The sequence below is a fragment of the Oryctolagus cuniculus genome, chromosome 6 (genome assembly GCF_964237555.1).
Source record: "Oryctolagus cuniculus chromosome 6, mOryCun1.1, whole genome shotgun sequence".
In the NCBI taxonomy this organism is placed as follows: Eukaryota; Metazoa; Chordata; class Mammalia; order Lagomorpha; family Leporidae; genus Oryctolagus; species Oryctolagus cuniculus.
The window spans coordinates 131828052-131854077 of record NC_091437.1 but is presented as its reverse complement, the minus strand read 5'-3'; the positions used below and the strand labels follow the sequence as shown (position 1 = coordinate 131854077).

General features: G+C 38.0%; 1 protein-coding gene across 11 annotated transcripts in view; it reads right to left on the bottom strand.

Moving 5' to 3' along the window:
* Positions 1-26026, bottom strand: part of OXR1 (oxidation resistance 1) — an 825596-nt gene that overhangs the window by 59465 nt on the left and 740105 nt on the right. For all 11 annotated transcript variants that reach the window (XM_070075402.1, XM_008255816.4, XM_008255818.4 and 8 more), the window contains 3 exons: positions 19602-19786; positions 15735-16498; positions 6491-6659 (listed from right to left, as the gene is read on the bottom strand). In XM_070075402.1, the coding sequence (XP_069931503.1) occupies positions 6491-6659; positions 15735-16498; positions 19602-19786 (1118 nt within the window). The remainder of the gene's footprint in view (positions 1-6490; positions 6660-15734; positions 16499-19601; positions 19787-26026) is intronic.

Below are 26026 nucleotides of genomic sequence, written 5' to 3'. Positions count from 1 at the left end.
ACCTCAGAAATCTGAATATAGACCTACCACATGACCCAGCCATCCCTCTTCTTGGAATTTACCCAAGGGAAATTAAATTGGCAAATAAAAGAGCTATCTACACCATAATGTTTATTGCAATTCAATTCACAATAGCTAAGACATGGAATCAACCTAAAAGCCCTTCAACAGAAGACTGGATAAAGAAATTATGGGATATATACTCTTTGGAATACTCTACAGCAGTAAAAAAAAAAATGAAATCCGTTCATTTGCAACTAAATAGAGAAATCTTGAAAACATCATGCTGAGTGAAATTAGTCAGTCCCAAAGGGACGAATATCCTATGTTCTCCCGGATCTGTGACAATGAACTGAGCACCTAAAAGGAAAGCTGTAGAAATCAAACTGACACTATGAGAAGCAATGACTTTATCAGCCCTTGTCCTGACTGTTGAGGAACAGCTTACTATTTTATTCTTTTTAGTTTTTTTCTTTTTCTACTTAATGTCATTGATTGAACTCTTTACTTAACATAGAATTATTCTTAGGTTTTTAAATCCAACTGATAATTGATCTCTGTTAAAAAAAAAAAAAAAAAGACTGGGAATAAGAGAGGGAGGAGAGGTACAATTCAGCATGCATTTCTCGTACTTACTCCTAAGAGTAAAGCTAAAAACTTGCCATGGGACTCCAAGTCCTATTAAGTTGGCAGGTACCAATGCTGTCTTCCTAGTTGAAGTGGTCAGTTGTGTTCATCACTGATTATAAAGAAAGGATTAAGTGTCAAAGGGATCACATAAATAAGACCAGTGTCTGCTAATAATAACTGATAGAATTCAAAAGGATGGAACGACCCAACATGGAAAACAGGCCACACAGCAGACTTAGAGAATGACAAATGCCCTAAACAGCACTCTGGCCTCAAAATAAGCCCTTAAGGCATTTGGAACTGGCTAAAAAGCCCATGGGAGAAATTCAGGCATGCAAAGCCAAGACACTGTGGCAAAAAAATGACCTAAATGAAAGATCTTTGTGAGTGAGATCCTGGTTTAAAGAAGTGGCCATCAAAGAAGGAGGTACCTTTCTCTGAAAGGAGGGGAGAATCTCTACTTTTATTATGGCCCTGTCTAAAAAATGTCAGAGTTAAGGGACTCAAGAGGCTTCCATAGCCTTGGCAGCTCATGACAAGAGCCTCAGGCAATCATTGAGGCCATAAATAAGAGTGTCAATTGTTAAATCAACAACAAGAGTCACTGTGTACTTGTTCCCCATGTAGGACCTCTGTCCTTAATGTGTTGTACTGTGAGAATTAATGGTAAAACTAATCTTCAAACAGTACTTTATACTTGTGTGTCTATGTGGGTGAAAAGAAACCTCTCAGTGATTGTAAGAAAATAAGGAACAGAACTGATGTTAAATCCTGTCTAATTATTGAAATGAACAACATTCATCAATGGATACATAAACTAATTGGAGGGAAGTATCATCTATGTCAGTAAGACAAACATTTACAATCATTTCCTATGCATGTTTATTTTCATGTGCAATAATTAGGAAAATTTATCATCTGTACTGCTTTAATCAATTGGACATTAGCAATAACTAGGATAAGAAAATAAAATCTTCTGCATATAATTATCTTTAGAAACCAAATAGTTGTTCATAGATAATTTTCACTAGGATTTCTCTAGGATAACAGATGTACTGATTACTTGGTTTAGCAGTATATTTTCAAGTAAGTAGCGTAAGAAACATAGTATGATATTATCTTAGAAGGTAGGCAGTGTCTTATTCTGAAGCAAAGTAAACACGGTTATTGTCTATTATAAAAAGCTTAGGTTCCCTAAACTTAATGAGCATAGAACAAGAGTCAAATAATTTTAAATAGATTTATTGTAAGGTTTGAATCCTAATTACATGATGAGTCTTCAGGAAACTCATGGAAAATGTGCTTTATGTTTTAATTCCATTTTCCATGAACTTTTTTTCCCAACTTTTATTTAATAAATACAAATTTCCAAAGTACAACTTTTGGATTATAGCAACTTTTCCCCCCATAACCATCCTCGCACCTGCAAACATCCCATCTCCCACTCCTTCTCCATCCCATTCTTCATCATGATTCATTTTCAACTATCTTTATATACAGAAGATCAACTTAGCATATACTAAGTAAAGATTTCAACAGTTTGCACCCACACAGAAACACAAAGTATAAAGTACTGTTTGAGTGCTAGTTTTACTGTTAAATCACATAGTACAACACATGAAGGACAGAGATCCTACATGTGGAGTAGGTGTACAATGACTCCTGTTGTTGATTTAACAATTGACACTCTTATTTATTTATTTATTTACTTTAACTTTTATTTGATGAATATAAATTTCCAAAGTACAGAATATGGATTACAATGGCTTCCCCGCCATAACGTCCCTCCAACCCGCAACCCTCCCCTTATCCACTCCCTTTCCCCTTCCATTCACATCAAGATTCATTTTCGATTCTCTTTATATACAGAAGATCAGTTTAGCATACATTAAGTAAAGATTTCAACAGTTTGCTCCCACACAGAAACATAAAGTGAAAAATACTGTTTGAGTACTAGTTATTGTGGGGAGCAACTCGGACTAGACTAAGTTGCTGGAATTAAGACTTATTCTATGCATCTGCTCTCCCACAATATGGCGCTGGGAGAGGAGGAAACAGCTTCTACGCAGCTGCCTCCAGTCAACCAATAACCTGCAGGAGCTGATCCTGCTCCTGATTGGAGGAGAGCAGCGTACTTGGCGTGTGGGTAGCAGAGTTGGGATTGGCGGAAGAGGACTATAAAGGAGGAGAGAGACAACATGCACCAGAAACATCTAAGGGGAACATCCGAATAACATCTGAGCAGCCCCCGAGACAGCCGGCCGGCGGTGTGCCGCTCCCCCGCGGAAGTGGGGAAAGTGGCAGGGGGAGCCACCCTTCTACAGAGGTGGAAGGATCGGCAGCGAACCAGGGAAAAACCAGCAGCAAACCCAGGAAGGGCCGAGCAGACAAAAGAACTGCGCAGGGTCTAGTGTCGTTCCTCCACGAAGAGGGGGAGCGACATAATGGTGCTCTGACTCGGATAGGAAACCTAGGAGGGAAGAAGCGGGAAGAAGTGGGAAAATACTGGAGAGAGAGACTAGCAGAGCCTAGGGAAAAGCCGGACAAAAAAAGTGCCGGAAGAAGTTAGGATTGAAAGCAAAAGTGAAAGCTGGAAGAAACATAGACTCGGATACGGACTGTGGGGAGAAGCCAGGAGAAATGAGAGGGGAATCTTATTGGAAGAAAAGTTAAGAAACATACCGGGTAGAGAAAAATATGTTAGGGAAAGTGAAGCCGCGGGGGCAGGCCGAAGCGGAGATGTAAGCTAGGTTGGGATTCGTCAACTCAGCCCGGGGAGCAAAAGGCAAAAAACTAAAACCAGAGGCGGAGACGTAAGCTAGGTTGGAATCTGTCAGATTAGCCCGGGGAGCAAAAGACGGGAAGCCAAACCGAAAGGCGGAGACGTAAGCTAGGTTGGATTTCGTCAAGTTAGCCCGGGGAACTTAGACTGAAAACTAAACCAACCGATGGCGGAAACGAGAGCTAGGCTGTGATTCGCGGAAGCTGCCGAGCACAGAGAAAATGTGCGGGGCACAAGCGGAGAGAGTGCACGGGGCGTGAGTAGATAGGAAGTGCGGGGCTGGCGCGGAGGCCATGGTGCGGGCTCGAAGGGCGCGGAGACCTTGGAGCGTGCGTGAAGCTGGGAAGCTGCGCAGATGAGAGAAGCGCGGGCTGAAGCCACGCAGAGCAGGGAAGCCACCGCGGGGCGTGGCGCAGAGAAGCTGCCTTGGGGCGGGCGCCGGGAATCCGCGGGGATAAGAGAAACAGAAGTATAGAAGTAAAATGAGAGAAATAGGAATGCTGGCAGATAGAAGTAAAATAGAAATAGGAATGCCCGGAGATAGAGAAATAGAGAAAAATAAGGGCTCCCCACAACATGGCAATGAGAGAGCTTGGATTCGGTCTGCCTGATTAGGGAGGCGGTGAGCACCTGTGGGCGGCTAGCAGCTTATGCGCCACAGGTCACTGAAGACAGGCACGTTATCAACACCAATAAGTCTCCCCACAATATGACAATGAGAGGGCTCGGATTCGGTCTGCCTGATTAAGGCGATAAGCACTTGCAGGCAGCTCGAGCAGAGCATGCACTGCAGGGCACCGAACACAGGCACGCATCAGTGCCTAAAAACCTCCTCACAACATGGCGAAGAGAGGACCCTGATTCGGTTTGCCTGATTGGTAGGGCTTGTAAGCACCTGTGGGCAACTCTAGCAAGCAGAGCAGAGTGTGTGCCGCGGGGCACCAAAGACAGGCGCGTATCAACGCCAAAGAATAAAAAGAAAGGGGGAACTGTGGGGAACAACTCGGACTAGACTAAGTTACTGGAATTAAGACTTCTTCTATGCATCTGCTCTCCCACAATATGGCGCTGGGAGAGGAGTAAACAACTTTTACACAGCTGCCTCCAGTCAACCAATAACCTGCAGGAGCTGATCCTGCTCCTGATTGGAGGAGAGCAGCGTACTCAGCGTGTGGGTAGCAGAGTTAGGATTGGTGGAAGAGGACTATAAAGGAGGAGAGAGACAACATGCACCAGAAACATCTAAGGGGAACATCCGGATAACATCTGAGCATCCCCTGAGAGAGCCGGCCGGCGGTGTGCCACTCCCCCGCGGAAGTGGGGAAAGTGGCAGGGGGAGCCGCCCCTCCACGGAGGTGGAGGGACGGCAGCCAACCCGGGAAGAACCAGCAGCAAACCCGGGAAGGGTCAAGCAGACAAAAGAACAGCGCAGGGTCTAGTGTCGTTCCTCCACGAAGAGGGGGAGCGACAGTTATAGCATTAAATCTCAACGTACAGCACACTAAGGACAAAGATCCTACATGAGGAGTAAGTGCACAGTGACTCCTGTTGTTGACTTAACAAATTGACACTCTTGTTTATGGCCTCAGTAATCACACTAGGCTCTTGTCATGAGCTGCCAAGGCTATGGAAGCCCCCTGAGTTCACCGACTCTGATCATATTTAGACAAGGCCATGGTCAAAGTGGAATTTCTCTCCTCCCTTCAGAGAAAGGTACCTCCTTCTTTGATGACCCGTTCTTTCCACTGGGATCTCACTCGTGGAGATCTTTCATTTAGGTTTTTTTTTCCCCCCAGGACACTCTTATTTATGAGATCAGTAACCACCTGAGGCTCTTGCCATGAGCTGCCAAGGCTATGGAAGCCTCTTGAGTTCACAAACTCCAATCTTATTTAGACAAGGCCATAGTCAAAGTGGAAGTTCTCTCCTCCCTTCAGAGAAAGGTACCTCCTTCTTTGATGGCCGGTTCTTTCTGTTGGGATCTCTCTCATAGAGATCTTTCATTAAGGTCATTTTAGCCAGATCCAAATTCCTTATGGCTGATTCTGAGACCAGAGTGCTGTTTAGGACATCTGCCATTCTATGAGTCTGCTGTGTATCCCACTTCCCATGTTGGATCATCTCTCCATTTTAATTCTATCAGTTAGTATTAGCAGACACTAGTCCTGTTTGTGTGATCTCTTTGACTCTTAGACCTATCAGTGTGATCAACTGTGAACTGAAATTGATCACTTGGACTAGTGAGATGGCATTGGTACATGCCACCTTGATGGGATTTAATTGGAATCCCCTGGCATGTTTCTAGCTCTTTCATTAGGGGTAAGTTCAAGGGAGCACGTGCCAAACTGTACATCTCCCACTCTTATTCCCACTCTTATATTTAATAGGGACCACTTTTCAGTTAATTTTAAACGCCTAAGAATAACTGTGTGTTAATTAAAGAATTCAACCAATGGTATTAAGTAGAACAAATACTAAAAGGAATAAAATAGTAAATTGTTCCTTGACAGTCAAGACAAGGGCTGATCAGTCATTGTTTCTCATAGTGTCCATTTCACTACAACAGGTTTCCTTTTAGGTGCTCAGGAATGCAAACTGGTAAAGCCACTATGGAAGACAGTTTGGAGATTCCTCAGAAACCTGAATATAGCCCTACTACCTGACCCAGCCATCCTTCTCCTTGGAATTTACCCAAAGGAAATTAAATTGGCAAATAAAAGAGCTGTCTGCACCTCAATGTTTATTGCAGCTCAATTCACAATAGCTAAGACATGGAATGAACCTAAATGCCCATCAACAGAAGACTGGATAAAAAAATTATGGAATATGTATTCTATAGAATACTATACAGCAGTAAAAATAAATGAAATCCGTTCATTTGCAACATAATAGAAAAATCTGGAAAACATCATGCTGAGTGAAATAAGCCAGTCCCAAAGGGACAAATATCATATGTTCTCCATGAACTTTTTGAAATATTGTTTCAAGGAACTATGCCACTGGTATTGTTATATATAAAATAGCTTTAATTCAAGAAATCTCAATCATGTTTTCAAGATTGTTTTGTATTCTTTTTACCTTTCTTGTGGCACAGCAAACCAATATTCATGTTTCTTATCTCTCTGTGCATACTGTTGCATTGTAGCACTAGCTTGTGATACAAATGTTTTCCTCATTGGTTTTCCAACTCTGAGACATAAGAACTTGTGTAACCGATGTCTTCGCTTTTCTTTTAATATTGCAGAACCTAAAATTGAGATGTAAGAAGTATTTATTTAATTCTCATACGCTATGTTTAAGTAATTTTGATTATGTAAGTTTACCTTCAAACTTCTTACACACAGCTACAAAATAAAATCTTAACTGGTACTCAAGTGAACTGTTTTAAATAACATGTATATTTTTTCCATGAAAAGTAAAATATAGACAAGACTAAAATCAAGAAAACACAAAGCTAATAAAATGACACTATGTCAATATTAAGAAGAAATGTAAAAGCTTTAGAAACTTTTTGTTAAACTTTTGTTTGCAATACCCAAACTAAATAAATGATATATATTTTTGCAATTTTTTCATACTCCATGTCACTATTTTAAACTGACATCTAATAAGCTTGAATAATTTTTAAAGACTTACTTTAATATGGTTCTTAGACAAAAATGTACTATTTCTGAAGCCATAATATGCATATGTGATAAAACAATCGACAATATCAACAAACAAAATCAACAAGCTGAACAGTTAGTTAAGTCTGAGTTATCGCTAACTTCTACAACTTTTAATGCTTTTACAATGTATAAAGAGGGTGGAGTTCAATAATCTGGCCATTACCTAGCTTGTTAGAACAGCACAAGTAAAGGCAACAACCCTTGGATCATCAGGAGATCTAGCAGCACTCATCATGGTTTTTTCTTTTGTAATAATGAGTACGGGACACAACTTGTCTGAGCCCCAGTATTTGCATATGGTTAAAAGGATGAATTTTCACCATTCTTCTCACAGTTGCATTCCAGTTTCATATTTATTTATTCTACAGTTTATATTATAAAGTTATAACATTAAGTCAAACTTTGAATATTTCCCTACTATTGAATATGAAGAATATGAAGTTACTCAAAATTCATTCAAAACTAATTTTCATTCCAAAAAACAAATAAATGAAATGGCAACAATCTATAGCATCTATCCAAAAACAGCTATTAATTTGTCTCCTTTTAATTTCCTTTTATTTTTTGGACAGGCAGAGTTAGACAGTGGGAGAGACAGACAGAGAGAAAGGTCTTCCTTCCATTGATTCACCCCTCAAATGGCCGCTATGGCTGACGCACTGCGCCGATCCGAAGCCAGGAGCCAGGTGCTTCCTCCTGGTCTCCCATGCGGGTGCAAGGCCCAAGCACTTGGGCCATTCTCCAATGCCCTCTCAGGCCACAGCAGAGAACTGGACTGGAAGAGGAGCAACCGGGACAGAATCCGGCACCCCAACCGGGACTAGAACCCAGGGTGCCGGCACTGAGGTGGAGGATTAACCAAGTGAGCCATGGCGCCGGCCTCTTTTTAATTTCTGACAGAATCTACCTGACCCCTATTATTATCTCCAGCCCTTACAACTATAGGAGCACAGAATCCATTATGCTTTTCCAAAGGTTTTTTTTTTTTTTTTTTTTTTTTTTTTTGACAGGCAGAGTGGACAGTGAGAGAGACAGAGAGAAAGGTCTTCCTTTTGCCGTTGGTTCACCCTCCAATGGCCGCCGTGGCCGGTGCGCTGAGGCCGGTGCACTGTGCTGATCCGAAAGCAGGAGCCAGGTGCTTCTCCTGGTCTCCCATGGGGTGCAGGGCCCAAGCTCTTGGGTCACAGCAGAGAGCTGGACTGGAAGAGGAGCAACCGGGACAGAATCTGGCGCCCCGACAGGGACTAGAACCCGGTGTTCCGGCGCCACAAGGCGGAGGATCAGCTTATTGAGTTGTGGCGCCGGCCCCAAAGGTTTTAAAACGTAAGGTAATTATTACATGCAAAGATAGTTAAAAAAAATCCACACCAGCATTCACATAACATTGTGAATTGTTAATAACTGACTATTTTAATGTAGAAATGATTAAAGAAATTATAGAACCATTAAAACCTTGTTTTCAAAGACCTATAATGACATAAGAAAATGTTCATAACAAAATATTAAAAGAAAGGATACAACTGTATATAGTATAATCCTGATTTTACATTAAAAAGTCTGTATGTATATAGACATACACATAATATCAAAATTGTACATATATGCACATACACACAAGCATTGAAAAATTCTTAGAAAATGGAAGTTAGAAATAATGTGAATTTTCCATAAACTTTTTGAAGCCCTCTGACATTTGTGTATATGTATATAAACACTGTCCCTCCCACACACACTGCTTCCAAAATCTATATATGAACGTTATCAATGGTCCCCTCTTCGTGATAATTCCAAACAACTTTTTTATATTTTGTAAAATGTATTTGTCAAATAAGTCACCAGTTCTGAAGAAAGAAAAACATTATAGAAGGAAAAACATTCAATCTTTTCTAGAACTTGCTTCAAGTAAGCAAATTCGCTAAAATCTACTGAATAATAATCCTTAGGTCTTCAAAGTAACTTAGTTGGATGATGCAAAATAAACTCAGTATTAAAAAAAAAAAACTGAACCAAATCTTTATATATTGCTGTTAAGAATGTAAAATGATGCAGCCACTGTGGAAAATAGTGCGGTGGTTCCTCAAAAAATTGTATTATTGTATGATGCAGTAATTCTACTTCTAAATATATATCCAAAAATATTGAAAATAATTCAAACAGGTATTTGTATAGCATGTTCATAGCAACATCATTTATAAGAGCCAAAAGTTGGAAACATCCCACATGCAATCAACAAATGAATAAGCAAAACATAATATATACATAATATGGAATATTATTGAACCTTTAAAAGTCAGGAAATTCTGAAGCTTGTTAATAAAGGAATAAACATTGAAGGCATTATTTTAAACAAACAAGTCAGAAATACAAGACAAATATGGTATGATGTCACTGATAGAGTACCCAGAGTAGTTAAATTCAGGCACAGAAAGCAGAATTGTGGTTGCTAAGGCTATGGAGAAGGGAAAGGTGTCAATTTTTGTTTAATGGGTTCAGGGATTCAATTTGGGAAGATAGAAAAGTTCTTGAGATGAATGGTGGTGATGTTGGAATGACAGGATGAATGAAGTTTTAATGCCACTGAAATGCTGGAGGCTTAAAATGGTTAAAAGGTAAATTTTGAAATAATTAAGGTCAAAGGTTTAATGCTCCACTAAATAACAGAATTCAATAAGTAAAATGACCCTAGTTCACCAGGAATATACTCAAGGGCTCTAAACAATAATAAAATGCAAAGATGTTCATTTTATTCATTATTGCAAGTTTTAAAATAAACACAGCTCATAAAAACTATAGTACTGTTATCACTCTTAATCACTGCCTTGACAAAGATATAAAACAAAGTTTGATAAAAATATCTGCAGCAATGCTGATATACACAAGTATTTCTATCTTTTTTGTTTTTGTATTTCATTTTTTTTTCTTTTTTAATTTTAGTTTATACTTATAAGGGAATACATGTGGTATGTGTCTTTCTGTATCTAGCTTATTTCACTCAACATGAAGTACTTCAGTTGCATCCATTTTGATCCAAATACTAGAATTACATTCTTTTCCATAGCTGAATAATATTCCACCATGTATGTATATAGATCCAGATATTTTTCTTTTTTATCTATTTTTATAAATTTTTAAAGATTAATTTATTTACTTGAAAGGCTGAGTTACAGAGAGAGAGAGAAAGAGGGTGCAACAGAGAGAGAGGTCTTCCATTCACTGGTTCACTTCCCAAATGGCCGCAACAGCTGGAACTGGGCTGATCTGAAGCCAAGAGCCAGGAGCTTCCTCCAGGACTCCCACATGGGCACAGAGGCCCAAGCACTTGTGCCATCCTTTATTGCTTTCCCAGGCGATCGGCAGGCAGCTGGATGGGAAGTAGAACATCTGACACTTGAACCAGAGCCCATATGGGACACCAGCCCAGCAGGCAGATGCTTAAACTACTACGCCACATCGCTAGCCCCGATATAGATATTTTTCACATTTCCTTTATCCATTCATCTGATTATCTGTACCTTGGCTGAGTCTATATTTTGGCTATTGAGAACATCAATGCTATAAATATGGTGGTGAAAGTTGCTCTTTGATACAGTTTGTTCCTGAGAGTTGTGCTACAGTAATTATCCATTTGCTGCAGCCCTGAGAATATATTAATGAATTCCTTAAAAAAGAAACTGAAAAACTAAAAAAATAAATATTATGTATTTACATAAAACCACAATTTTAAAAATAGTTAAAATATTAACTTGTTTACTTCAGCCCATTATAAAAACTTGTTTGAAATTAAAAAATGGAAGTACGTATATACATGAAATTAATCTAGGATCAATATTCCAACAAATAATGTAAGAAATGTTAGCTAAGCCTCATTTGACCCATAATGTAGTAAGCAAAACACAGTGTATTAGAAATGGTCCCCTCTTTGTGATAATTCCAAACAACTTTTTTATATTTTGTAAAATGTATTTGTCAAATAAGTCACCAGTTCTGAAGAAAGAAAAACATTATAGAAGGAAAAACATTCAATCTTTTCTAGAACTTGCTTCAAGTAAGCAAATTCGCTAAAATCTACTGAATATAATCCTTAGGTCTTCAAAGTAACTTAGTTGGAAGATGCAAAATAAACTCAGTATTAAAAAAAAAAAAAAAACTGAACCAAATCTTTATATATTGCTGTTAAGAATGTAAAATGATGCAGCCACTGTGGAAAATAGTGCGGTGGTTCCTCAAAAAATTGTATTATTGTATGATGCAGTAATTCTACTTCTAAATATATATCCAAAAATACTGAAAATAATTCAAACAGGTATTTGTATAGCATGTTCATAGCAACATCATTTTTAAGAGCCAAAAGTTGGAAACATCCCAGATGCTATCAACAATCACACAAAAGGTAACTGAAATGAAGAGCTAGTTTTTCGAAAAAATAAACAAGATTGACAAATCACTGGCCGAACTAACCAAAATAAGGCAGGGAGAAGACTTAAATTAATAAAATCAGAGATGAAAAAGAATATTTTATACTGGATACCACAGAAATAAAAAGAATCAACAAGAATTACTACAAATGGTTTCATGTCAACAAATTATAAAATCTAGAAGAAAGGGACACATTTTACACACATAAAATTTACCAAAATTAAGGCACAATGACACACAAAGCCTAAATAGACCAATAAATAAGTCACAGACTGAATCAGTAAAAAACACCCTGCAAACAAAGAAAATTCCAGCACTGGATGGCTTCACTACTGAATTCTATCAAACTTTTAACAAGAACTAACTCCAACTTCTTAAAAGCCATTCCAAACAATTGAAAGAGAGGGAATCCTCCCAAATTCTTTCTATGATGCCAACATTACATTAATTGTAAAACAATGAAAGAAATCAATAGACCAATATCCTGATAAACAAAGATGTGAAAATCTTCTGTAAAATACTAGCTAATCAAATGTAATACATATCAAAAGCATCATCCATGCAGACCAAGTGGGATTTATCCCTGGTATGAAGGGATAGTTCAAGTCATGAAACATGATGCATCCTGTTAACAAATTGAAGAATAAAAACCATACAATTATCTCAATAGAAGTAGAGAACATATTTGACAAAATACACATCCTATCATGATAAAAATCCTTCTCCTTAAACAAACTGCGTATATAAAGGGAACACATCTAAACACAATCAAGGCAATATACGAGAAACTGACAACCAACATCATATTGAATGTGGAAAAACTAGAGGCATTTCCACTAAGATCTAGAAACAGACAAGGATGCCACTCTCCCCATTACTATTCAATACAGTTCTGGAAGTATTAGCCAGAGCCATTAGGCAAGGAAAGTAAATCAAAGGGATACAAATTGGAAAGGAAGAAGTGAAATTATTTCTGTATACAGATGACATGACTCTGTATATAGCGGAACAAAAGACTCCACTAACAGATTATTATCTTAAGAGAGTTTGGCAAAGTTGCAGGATATAAAATCAACACACAAAAGTCAATGGCCATGGGCCAGTGCTGTGGCGTAGCGGGTAAAGCCACTGCCTGTGGTGCCAGCATCCCATATGGGCACCAGTTTGAGTCCTGGCTGCTCCACTTCCAATCCAACTCTCTGCTATGCCCTGAGAAAGCAGCAGAAGATGACTCAAGTCCTTGTGCCTCTGTACCTCTGTGGGAGACCCAGGAAAATCTCCTGGCTTCTGGCTTCAGATCAATATAGTTTCAGCCACTGCAGCCATCTGGAGAGTGAACCAGTTGATGGAAGACCTCTCTTCCTCTTTCTGGCTCTGCCTCTCTGTACTTTGTCTTTCAAATAAATAAAAATACTAAAAAAAATCAATAGACTCTTTATACATAAAAATTTGTCATGGCTGAGCAAAACTTGTAAGATTAGTCCCATTTACAATAGCTACAAAAAGAAATTTAATACCTTGGGATAAATTTACCCAAGGGAGTTAAAGTGTTCTAAAATGGAAATTACAAAATGTTAAGAAATAGGAGATACATATGAGTTAAAAGAATTAACATCATCAAAATGCCATACAACATAATTTAGAGATTCAACATGATCGCAATCAAAGTACTAATAACATTCGTTTCAGATCTAGGAAAAAATGACCTAAAATTCATATGGAAACACAGGAGACCCCAAATAACTAAAAAAAACCTTAAGCAATAAAAAAGAAAGCCGAAAGAATTACAATACCTAATTTAAAGACATATTACAGGGCAGTTATAATCAAAACAGCATGGTACTGATACACAAACGTGAACCACAGGAACAGATAAGGAACGACAGAATTGATCCACACATCTGTAAACAACTAATCATTGACAAACAAGCTAAAAATACTCCCTGGAAAAGGATAGTCTCACCAACAAATGGTATCGGGAAAATCGAACCTGTGTGTGCAGAAGTATGAAACAAGACCCCTAACCCAACCCTTTATAAAAATCAATTCACAATGGATCAAAGATGTAAAACTAAGACATGAAACCATCAAATTACTAGAGGAAACACAAGACACTGGCATAGGCAAAGTCTTCTTGAAAAGACCCCAGAAACACAGCCAATAAAAGCAAAAACAGACAAATGGGATAATATCAAGCTAAAATGATTCCGCACAGCAAAAGAAACACACAAAACACACAAAATGAATGTGTTTGGTATTTTGATTGGTATCACATTAAATGTATAAATTGCTTTTGGGAGAATGGACATTTTGATGATATTGATTCTTCCAATCCATGAGCATGGAAGATTTTTCCATTTTTTTTTTGATATCCTCTTCTATTTCTTTCTTTAAGATTTTGTAATTCTCATCGTAGAGATCTTTGACATCCTTGGTTAGGTTTATTCCAAGGTATTTGATTGTTTTTGTAGCTATTGTGAATGGGATTGATCTTAGCAGTTCTTTCTCTTTGACTATCGGGGAACAATGTTTTTCTTGTTTGTTTTTGTTCCTTACTTCTTTTTCTTCATACAAATTGGTGAACTCTCTACTTGGTGTAGGGTTAATCTTATGGTATAAAAATTAACTGGCAACTGAACTCTATAGAAAATAAGAGTGGGGGTTTGGCGCTGTGGCGTAGCGGGTAAAGCTGCCACCTGCAGTGCCGGCATCCCATATGGGCACCGGTTCTAGTCCCAGCTGCTCCATTTCCGATCCACCTTTCTGCTACGGCCTGGGAAAGCAGTGGAGGATGGCCAAAGTCTTTGGGTCCCTGCACCCACGTGAGAGACCCAGACGAAACTCCTGGCTTCAGATTGGCACAGCTCCGGATGTTGCGACCATCTGGGAGTGAACCAGCGGATGGAAGACCTCTCTCTCTCTGCCTCTCCTTCTCTTTCTGTGTAACTCTGACTTTCAAGTAAATAAATAAATCTTAAAAAAAAAAAAAAGAACAAGAAATGAAGAGGGAGGAGGAAGAAAGGCAGGAGTATGGTTGGTATGCATGGGAGGCAGATTGGGGGCAAAAAAGCATCATGTTCCCAAATCTGTAAATATTAAAAGCATGACGTTGTATTCTTTAAACAAAATTAAAAAAAAGAAAAAAAAATTAAACTACCATAATTACAACTCAAACAAATAGAAAAAAAAAGAAAATGTGGCATATATACATGATGGAATACTATTCAGCCAGAAAAAAAGAATGAAATTGTGTCTTTTGCAGCAAAATGTATGCAATTGGAGACATTATGCTTAGTGAAATAAGTCAGTCCCCAAAACACAAATATCTTTTCTCTGATTTGTGGTAACTAATATATACAATACTAAAAAAAGTAATGTGTATGAGTGAAATTGACATCTTGATATCTGATTATTATTTATAGCCCTTGTCTATATAGTACTGAGGAACAGTGGTCTTTCTACTTTCTTCTTGTCGAATTACTTATTTAGCAGAGAGGTATGTTTGGGATTATAAAGTAAACTGAAAATTATGCCCCTGCAAAAATTAAAAGAAGGATAATAAAGGAAGGCAGAGGGAAGATGGCAGGGAGGGTAAGAAGCATCACTATGTTCTTAAAGCTGTATATATGAAATAACATTAAATCTTTTTCCTTTATCTAAACAAAAAAAGAGAAAAAATTATTTAAAGATAGAATGTTTATACAAGGGCTGGCATTATCGTGCACAGTAAGCCATTGCCTGCAACAGTAGCATTTCATATTGGAGCTCTGGTTCAAGTACCAGGTGCTATATTTCCAATCCAGACCCTTGCTAATGAACTTGGGAAAGCAGGGCCCTTGCCTCCCTTATAGGAAACCTATATGAAAGTCCTGGCTCCTGGCCTCAGACTGCCCCAGTCCTGGCTATTGTGTTCATCTGGGAAGTATATCAGTGGATGGAAGCTCTCTCTCTGTCTCTGCTCCTTGCTACATCATTCTGCCATTCAAATAAATAAAATACTTTTTAAAAAGGATGTTTAAACATGTTTTGAACATTCTCATTATATGTATACCACCTGTGGGATACAAAAAAGACTACAGGTACCAGACCACACATACTTTTCACCAGGTACTATCAGTCAGGGGCCACTAGATTATCCATCAGATTAGCCTAAGATACAGCAGCTTTTTGAGTCAGTGTGCAAAGAGGGAGACATATACCATGAAATGAACTAATTTTAGTTATTCCTTAACACTTACTTTCTACATGTCCATCAGGAGATGCAATTTTATGCTTAGTTTCTTTCTGTGACACATGTTGAATGTTTTCTCTTTGCTGTTTGGTCTGTTGCATAGAATGACTTTTCCAGAGTTTGCGTAGCTCTTCTACTTCAGTCTCTGAGTCCTGATTTTGCTCCTTTCCCTGTTTTCCTTTGTTAATAGTTTGCTTTTGTTTAAATTCTGCTGCTTCTCCACAAGGCATATTTTCTTTTTCATCCTCTTCCTGGTGTAATGAATTCTCATCATGAAAAAAATCTTGATCTGCATTGCCTTTCCTATTTGTGCTTTGTTCTTTAGGGCCTGGTATTTCTTGAAAGTTGTTTGTAGTCTGATCTTCTTTAGTGGCCATTTCACGATTATTTAAATCAGTTTTATTAGATAAAGTCACAACTTCGTTTGTGGAATGTCCAGAATCAGATGTTAAGGGACCAGGAGCATTAGTGGACTCTGCCTTGACTGACAAACAACCCACGTCAGCTTGAATGACAGTTTGCACAGATTCTGAGGATGCACCAGATGACTTATCCTTTCGCAGCTCGTCTGAAGACAGAAGTTCTTCCCTTATGGGAGACAGTTCTGATTCTGTGAACACATCTTCAGAAAGAGATTCTTCAGTGCTCCGAGGAGCAGTGCTGGCACTATCATTACCTGCATCGCGGATTCGGGAGTCTACCTCTTCAGTACTACCTCCTTTAATTTTCTTTGAATGGCAGTAGTCCCTTCCAGATAATGGTTCTGTATCTCTGTCATAAAACAAAATTAAAAACTATCAGACTTTTAAAGTTATAGTACTTCATTTCATCAGCTGAACATGGAATTAGTAACTTTAAAAGATTTCTTGAAAAGAATGCAGTATAAATCTCAACAAAATATAAAAATTTAGACATATTTATATAGACCAAGCATTAAGTCAGGTTTTTGCATCAATTGCTTAAGATTTGGGAGACATTAATATAAATTGATTTCCTTACAAATAGTCTACTTGAAAAGAATTTGATGGCATCAACTATGGATAAGGATGCTATTCTAAACTCAAATTTACTTAGTAATGGACTACAGAAAATAAAAAGAGAAATGTTTCATTCAAATTTAAAATTTTTTAACACAGTAAAAAGACACTGGCTTATTATACATACACACACATATATACTCACATACACACAGTGCTTGTTTACATTCAAAGAGAAATTAAACAAAAATATGTGGCTCAAACACAAGGCTTAACACCAACCCTGAATAGGCCTGAGACAAAGGCACTTCGAGGAAATCTTCAGATTAACACTGACAACCCTGGAGTACCAATTCTAAGAGAGTTTGTCTAGGTAAAAAGTTTAGGTATTAGACAGCTGGATTCCTAACTGAATTTCCATGTTTTTAATGGAAAAAGTAGTCACATTTATGGAAATACAACTTGACAGCATGTAAAAATAGAATGAACAGAAAAGACTGGAAAGTAAGACAACACAAAAATAACTGATTATTTCTGAATGTGAACACCTTTTCTCTTTTGCTTTTTTGTACTTTTAAAATTTTCTGCAACAAACATGAAAAATTTATATAAATGGGTACAAAATTCATTTTTGAAGTATTAACTAATGGAAATCCAATTGATACCTCTACTGCCTTTGCATCTGATTTTATCTTAACACAAGCAATTTGTGTTATTTAATATGCAATAGTGTCATCTACTGGTGATTGACTCAAACTGCACATACAGAGACAGAACTGGTCAAAAAGTTTGAGAAATCCTAACTACATGATTTTTAAATTTATAAGACCCTTAGGTAACAGTTAAGGTAACTAGATGAGTATAGTACCAACTTAACATGCTGAAAGGCTAAACGTTTGTGTCAATAATGCTGTTACTGCTTAATACAGTTGTAGCTTACTTTTGAAATTAACCACCCAAGTAGTGTAAGAAAAATAAATCAATCACATCTTCTACCTCATTTTGCTGTATATGACATTACTATGCAAAACCATTTGATTTACTGATTCCATTTGATGCCAAATGTTGTTTCAATGAGGTTAAATGTTGATGATAAATGATGCTAATTAACTCACAAGGTAGGATTTAATAATATTTCTTAGTGGAGAATGTTTTTATTTTTTTTTATATTTGGGGATCAAATGTATGTTCTTTCCAGGGGAAAGTAAGAATGATAAAACAGTGATATGAAGGAGGAAGAGCCCTAGATCACTTTTGTAGAATAGATTCTACAAATTCTTCAGAGTAAGAAAAAGCCAAACTATTATAATAAAACAAAAAAGCAGGGCAACAAAGAGGGCATCTTAGCAGTGACTAATAATCTGTCCATATACAAATAACTTTCCTCTTTCTCTGTGAACCCAATTCTTCACTCTTCACATTTGTCTCATCTCTCCACCCACTCCCAATAACCCTTATTTGTTGAAACAGTCTTTGCATGATAATCTGTAAGTACGATCAATAGCAGAGAATAACAATACCTTCTAGGAATTATCTGTATCTCAACAGATTAGTTTACTGAGCCAAAGTAGTATCTGCTGGATGGAAAAATGACTTTCTGAATAAGGGATTTTATTCTATCAGAGGTATCCTAATGATTCATATAGTCTTCCTCAGAGACAATAATAACTTGCTGTTTCTTTTGTTAAGTTATTCTTCCCTTGAGTTAATTTTAAAACAGTCAGCATCCACTTATGCGCTAATATAGGGATTTAAATATCAGTATCACTTAAAAGTAAAGCCAGTTTTTAAATTGTTCACCAAGTCATGGATGGAAGGCCCAGGGGGTTCTTTCATATATTTATCAAGTTTCTTCCTTTCTATATCCTTTTCTTTCTTTGTATACTTACATTATATAATTTTTCTCCTTTTATTTCTTTTTTTTTTTTTAATTTTTATTATTATTTTTTTTTGACAGGCAGAGTGGACAGGGAGAGAGAGAGACAGAGAGAAAGGTCTTCCTTTGCCGTTGGTTCACCCTCCAATGGCCGCCGCGGCCGGCGCACTGCGGCCGGCGCACCGCGCTGATCCAATGGCAGGAGCCAGGAGCCAGGTGCTTTTCCTGGTCTCCCATGGGGTGCAGGGCCCAAGCACCTGGGCCATCCTCCACTGCACTCCCTGGCCACAGCAGAGAGCTGGCCTGGAAGAGGGGCAACCGGGACAGAATCCGGCGCCCCGACCGGGACTAGAACCTGGTGTGCCGGCGCCGCTAGGCGGAGGATTAGCCTAGTGAGCCGCGGCGCCGGCCTTCCTTTTATTTCTTGTTCCCCTTTTCTCACTGGTCATTAGTTTGGTCAAGCATATTACCTGTAGTCTCACACCTGTTATGGTATCACACAAATCCCCTAAAGAGTATCACATTATATTTGTGATATATAATGTAAACACATTATATTTCTGCAACTAGAGAGTTTTCTCTCCTAGAATTTATATTTTCTTGTATAAACACATAAATTAATGGCTATCATAACGTCAGGTCTTTGCTCATGTGACCTCTCTCAAATTCCACACCTCAAGGAAAATCTTTTAACTACCCCTGCCTGACAAAGGTGACTCACAAAGGTGATTTAGAATTCTTCATATTGTCCAAATAAAAAGGGCTTATAAAGACTGAATTAAACGAATATTACAAGTAACTTTTCAAATATCTAGTTTTCTGATGAAATACACAAATCTAAAGCAATTACTAACTATTCTAGTTACATTAACAATAATCTTTTCAATACTAGATGTATTTTTGTTCCATTATTGATAAAATGAAAGGCAGCTATAACAAAATTAAGAAAATAGGAGTATTAGATCAGGGCCAACTATCTAGATGTAATAAAATTGCAAAGGAGTATAAATATCACTCTTACATGGGTAAGGATTCCTTTATTTTGCTATCCAAAATTTCTTTGTACATTGCAGCTGACATCACCTCTTCCATTGGACACATGATGCCATATTCCTCACAGCCATTCTCTTGAACCAAAGGGTCAGTTTTATGTGGATCAAACATTATATTATTTGGTGTAACTAGCAGCACACCACTGACTGTGCCCTAAGATGAAAAAAGAAAGTAACATTTAATCTCAAAGTTCAAGATTTCAAAAAGTATTATAGCTAATTTTACTAATTTCCTTCTAATGTTAGGCCATCTACTATATATATATATCTATAATTATTACATTCAAGAACTATGGCATTCTCATGAAAAATATATCTTATCCAAGAACTATGGCTTTTTCATGAAAACATGTTTAATAAAACCGAAATTTTCTCAGTAACAGAGTCAGAATACAAAGAATATCATACACTATGCTGAAACAATCTAGTCAGGAACTGCAATTTGCCACCTCAGTTAAATACTGAGTTATCACATATCAGAAGACAACTTTAATAAGGTAGAAAGGGTTGTCAAGTCCTGCAAGGCATGAGTCATGCTTTGTACTGATTTGCATCCTGCTTCCTGTGTGGTTTCCTCACTATAGTTACCAAATATAGCTCCAAATTCAGCTCTGTGAATTTATCTGGCTTAACTTTACAAACTTTAAATTATAACAGATACTACCTTAAAAAATGATCAAGCAGAAAACCAAAATATCATTCAAAATTTTCACTAATCACAAATGGAAAAAAGCTACTACAGATGTGCAAGTAAGAGACATTTATCATTTAGAATAGATAAATGCAATACTGGAGAGAGAAGCCTATGTGGGGAAAAGGAAACAATCAAAAACTCTGAACAACATCTCTTTTGATTCAGACTACAGATCGTATAAACACAGAGTGACTTTACATAAACTATAACCTGGCTATCTTCCAATATTTTATTTAAATTTACATACATCAATTTGTATTCCTGGAATACATGCCCATTGAAGGCAAAGAGACACATTAATTTATGTTGTAGAAAACATTTACATTGCCAAGCATAACCCAAGAAATAGATAACTAAAAGTGGGCTCTACATAGCATCACACCTCTCTCTCCCACGTCCTATATATTTAAGTTATTTGAGGGACCAAGCTGGTGGCATAGTAGGTAAAGACATCACCTGCAGTACTGGCATCCCATATAGGCAGTGGTTCGTGTCCTGGCTGCTCCATTTTCAATCTAGCTCACTGCTAATGGCCTTGGGAAAGGCAGCATAAGGTGGCTAAAGTGACTGGGCCCCATCACCCATTGTAGGAGACCCAGATGAAACTCCAGTCCTTGCCCAGAGCCACTGCTGGCAGCCATCTGGAGGGTGAACCACTGAACAGAAGATTGATTTCTCTTTGTCTCCCTCTCTCTCTGTAACTCTGACTTTCAAAATAAATATGTCTTCAAAAATATTAAGTTATTTGAGAAATGAAACTAAACAATCAGAAATAAAGAAAACAAACTCCAGGTTTTCGGAAAGACTTTAAGTTATCTTGATTTCATAAATTCCACTGATGTATTAGTTTTAACTGATTCTTTGATTCACTAGTATAACATTGCATTTTTAGCTACCACTTTTTAAGATTTCATAATGACAATTGTAACCAGCTATGTATGGTAGAAAAGGCACAGTGCAATGATAATACTTTTAATTCTCTACTCACACCAACACTGCTGAAAAGTTTCCTAAAACTGTGCTTCTACTTTTTGAGTTAGAAAGTAAAACTGAGGGTCTGACACTGTGGAGTTAGTAGGTTAGACCTCCACCTGTGACACCAGAATCCCATATGAGTGCTGGTTTGAGACCTGGCTGCTACACTTCCAATCCAACTCCCTGTTAATGTATCTGGGGAAGCAGCAAAAGATGGCCCAAGTGGTTGGGACCCTGAACCCACGTGGGAAACCCAGAAGAAGTTCCAGGTTCCTGGATTGGGCCTGGCCAGCCCTGGCCATTATGGCCAACTGGGGAGTGAACCAGCAGATGGAAGACCTCTCCATCTCTCCCTACCTCTCTCTGTAACTGTGTCTTTCAAATAAATAAAAATAAATGTTAAATTTAAAAAAAAGCAAAACTGCGCCCCTACTCTTCAAGCCTTTGTTATAGACTTTACTGGGCCTCAGTTTCTCTCCGGGGGCTTGCAGATTCTGTATAAACTTTCATGACTACAAGTCAACTCCTTGCTAAAGATTAACACACTAAATTATGGAAGCAGCAAAAAGACCAGTCTGCAAATCCAAGAATCGCAAAGACGCAAAGACTCAGAATTCAAATGTCACCTCTATACTCAACATCTTAATGCTAGACTATTCTGAGAACTTCACAGGAACTCCGAGCCCTGATTAAACAAAGTAATATCCAATGTGCCAATAGATTCCAGACAGAGTCCACATCACCATCACAAAGGAATACTAGACTTCTGTTACTGACCAGTCAAAAGGAAGACCATGAGCACTACAGACAAACCAGAGACCCACAGGAGCCAATCATGTCCTGCTCAACCCCAACTTTAATCTATAAGATTCACTACCCTCAATCTCTCAGAAGTTTGAGAACTGAGTGATAGCTGCCTGACTCCTTGCTCTGCATGCTGCAAAATAAACTCTCACTTTATTCTGCCAACCCAGTGTCAGTGATATGTTTGCTGCGTGTAAGGTGAGTGTACACAGGTTTTTGGGTGTTCTACAACAAGGTGGATTAAAAATCCTATTCACCAGACTGACCAAACTACTGCTAGTTTCCAGGAAACTACTATTATGCACTATTATTGAAAGGATGTGTTATCTATTCTTCAAGCTTATTAACTCTCCTACATAATAAGGGTGTCTATATAGCTGGGATTTTTAAGGATCTGTCATGTGTTATACTCAATTAATAAAAGAGTTGAAAATAGAAGTATTTCTTCAACATAAGATTCATGAAAATCTCCTAAGAAAGCAACTTCTCAAATTCATTTTACTAAGATCATAAACTGACACTAAGGCATTCCCATTTCATTATTGTTAACTACTGTTTTATAACTCCTGGATACTAACAACATCATATTAAGACTATTGTGAGCAAGAGGTTTCCAATTAAAGTATTTCCTTAATCCACATGACCTTCAGATATTTTGAGCACAGATTACTTTTTGTGTTAACAACTTCCATTTCCTTAGGTGCAATTACCTGACAAATCTTATAAAGAAAAATATTTCTAATGGAAAATAAAGTTTATCTGCAAAAGAAAATTTACTGCTTACTTTAGGCTTTTAGTATTTCTACAAATACTAAAACATAAGACTATGGTTTGGGTACTCATCCCAAAAGGGAGGAAAGTCTATATTCTTTTTAAATTTTTTTTTAGTTTTAAGTGCACAATAATTTAACTATTATAATTACCATAATTATTATGTAAATAGCTTTACTACAATCAAGTTGTATGAAGATTAAACAGCAAAGACAATTTGTATGACAAAGTATAATTATCTGCTCACTATACTCTGTATTAGAATAAAGAGCCAAAAAAGGAGAAAATGATTCAACATGGGAAGTGGGATAAACAGCAGACTCATAGAATGACAAATGCCCTAAACAGGACTTTGGCCTCCGAATCAGCCCTTAAGGCATTCAGATCTGGCTAAAAACCCCATGAGAGTAGCTCAGGCATGGAAAGCCAGGACACTATGGCAAAAAATAACCAAATGAAAGATATTTGGCCGGCGCCACAGCTCACTAGGCTAATCCTCTGCCTGCAGCACCGCACCCCAGGTTCTAGCCCCGGTTGGAGCGCTGGATTCTGTCCCGGTTGCTCCTCTTCCAGTCTGGCTCTCTGCTGTGGCCCGGGAGTGCAGTGCAGGATGGCCCAAGTGCTTGGGCCCTGCACCCACATGGGAGACCGGGAAGAAGCACCTGGCTCCTGGCTTCGGATCGGCGCAGCGCGCCGGCTGCAGTGGCCACTTGTGGGGTGAACCAACGGAAAAAGGAAGAACTTTCTCTCTGTCTCTCTCTCACTAACTCTGCCTGTCAAAAAAAAAAAAAAAAAGAAAAAAAAGAAAGATCGTCGTGAGTGAGATCCCGGGGGAAAGATGGGGCCATCAAAGAAGGAGGTACCTTTCTCTGAAGGGAGGAGAGAACTTCCACTTTGATTATGGCCTTGTCTAAATAAGGTCAGAGTTTGTGAACTCAAGAGGCTTCCATCGCCTTTGTAGCTCATGTCAAGAGCCTAGGGTGATCACTGATGTCATAAATAAGAGTGTCAATTGTTAAATCAACAACAGGAATCACTGTGCACTTGCTCCCCACGTAGGACCTCTGCCCTTAATGTGCTGTACTATGAGAATTAATGGTAAAACTAATCTTCAAACAGTACTTTATATTTTGTGTGTCTGTTTGGGTGCAGTCTGTTGCAATCTTAACTCAGTATAGAGTTGATCTTCTGTATATAAAGATAATTGAAAATGAATCGTGGTGAAGAATGGGATGGGAGAGGGAGTGGGAGATGGAATAGTTGTGGGTGGGAGGATGGTTATGGGTGGAAAAGCCGCTATAACCCAAAAGTTGTACTTTTGAAATTTATGTTTATTAAATAAAAGTTTTCTATTAAAAAAAAATAAAGAGCCATCCCCCAAGGACATTATCGTGCAAAACACCAGAACGCATTAGGACCTGTCCTAATCCTGCCAATAACCTTACCTGTGCTCTGAACCTTACAAAAGACTTTTATTCAGTTACTAAAAATGAACTCCTGCTTTTAGTCAAGAATTAATTTTGCTTAAAACTGCTAAAAACACATACACACACATTCACTTAAAATACATGGAATAAGTGTTTACCAATACTGAAACACTGAGCAATTCAGTGATACCTGAATAAGGAGAAACAAATGTGATTAACTTGACAATTGCCCCAGAATACTCAGTAGAGATTGTTTCAAAGCTGTAATTTTTTTTTTATGGTAACTTTTTTTTTAATCTTTTATTTAATGAATATAAATTTCCAAAGTACGACTCATGGGTTACAATGGCTTCCCCCCCCATACCGTCCCTCCCACCCACAACCCTCCCCTTTCCCACTCCCTCTCCCCTTCCATTCACATCAAGATTCATTTTCGATTATCTTAATATACAGAAGATCAGCTTAGTATACATTAAGTAAGGATTTCAACAGTTTGCTCCCACACAAACATAAAGTGAAAAATAATAGATGATTTTTTTTAAATGATGATGAAATCAGATCAGACCTATTGTCATGTTTAATCCCAGTGAGAGTCAAGTTGGGAATTGATAATTTCTTTTTTTTTTTTTTTTTTTACAGAAGATCAGTTTAGTGTACATTAAGTAAAGATTTCAATCGTTTGCACCCCCATAGAAACACAAAGTGAAATATACTGTTTGAGTACTCGTTATAGCATTAAGCCTCAGTGTACAGCACATTAAGGACAGAGATTCTACATGAGGAGTAAGTGCACAGTGACTCCTGTTGTTGACTTTACAAATTGACACTCCTGTTTATGGCATCAGTAATCTCCCTATGCACCAGTCATGAGTTTCCAAGGCTATGGAAGCCCCTTGAGTTCTCCGACTCTTATCTTGTTTAGACACGGTCATAGTCAAAGTGGAGGTTCTCTCCTCCCTTCAGAGAAAGGCACCTCCCTCTCAAAGCTGTAATTAACACACAATTATTCTTAGGTGTTTAAATTTTAACTGAAAAGTGATCCCTGTTAGGAATTTGGAAAACATTATGCTGAGTGAAATAAGCCAATCCCAAAGGGACAAATACCACTTGTTCTCCCTGATAGGGGACAACTAACTGAGCACCAACAAGGAAACCTGTTGAAGTGAAATGAACACTATGAGAAATGGTGACTTGATCAGCCCTCGCCCTGCCTGTTGATGAACAACTTAATATGGTATCCCACTTAGTATTTTTTTTTGTTTGTTCTACTTAATACTTCTGGTTGAATACTGTAATTAATACTGAACTGAAAAGTGATCGCTGTTCAATGTAAGAGTGGGAATAAGAGAGGGAAGAGATGTGCAATTCGGGACATGCTCAAGCTGACTTACCACAAACGGTAGAGTTAGAAACATACCAGGGGATTCCAATTCAATCCCATCAAGGTGGCATGTACCAATGCCATCTCACTAGTCCCAGTGATCAATTTCTGTTCACAATTGATCATAATGATAGGACTAAGAACCAAAGGGATCACAGAAACAAGAATAGTGTCTGCAAATACTAGCTGATAGAATAAAAAAGGAAGAGAATGATCCAACATGGGAAGTGAGATACTCAGCAGACCCATAGAATGGCAGATGTCCTAAACAGCACTCTGGCCTCAGAATCAGTCCTTAAGGCATGTGGATCCGGCTCAAATGCCCATGAGAGTATTTCAGGC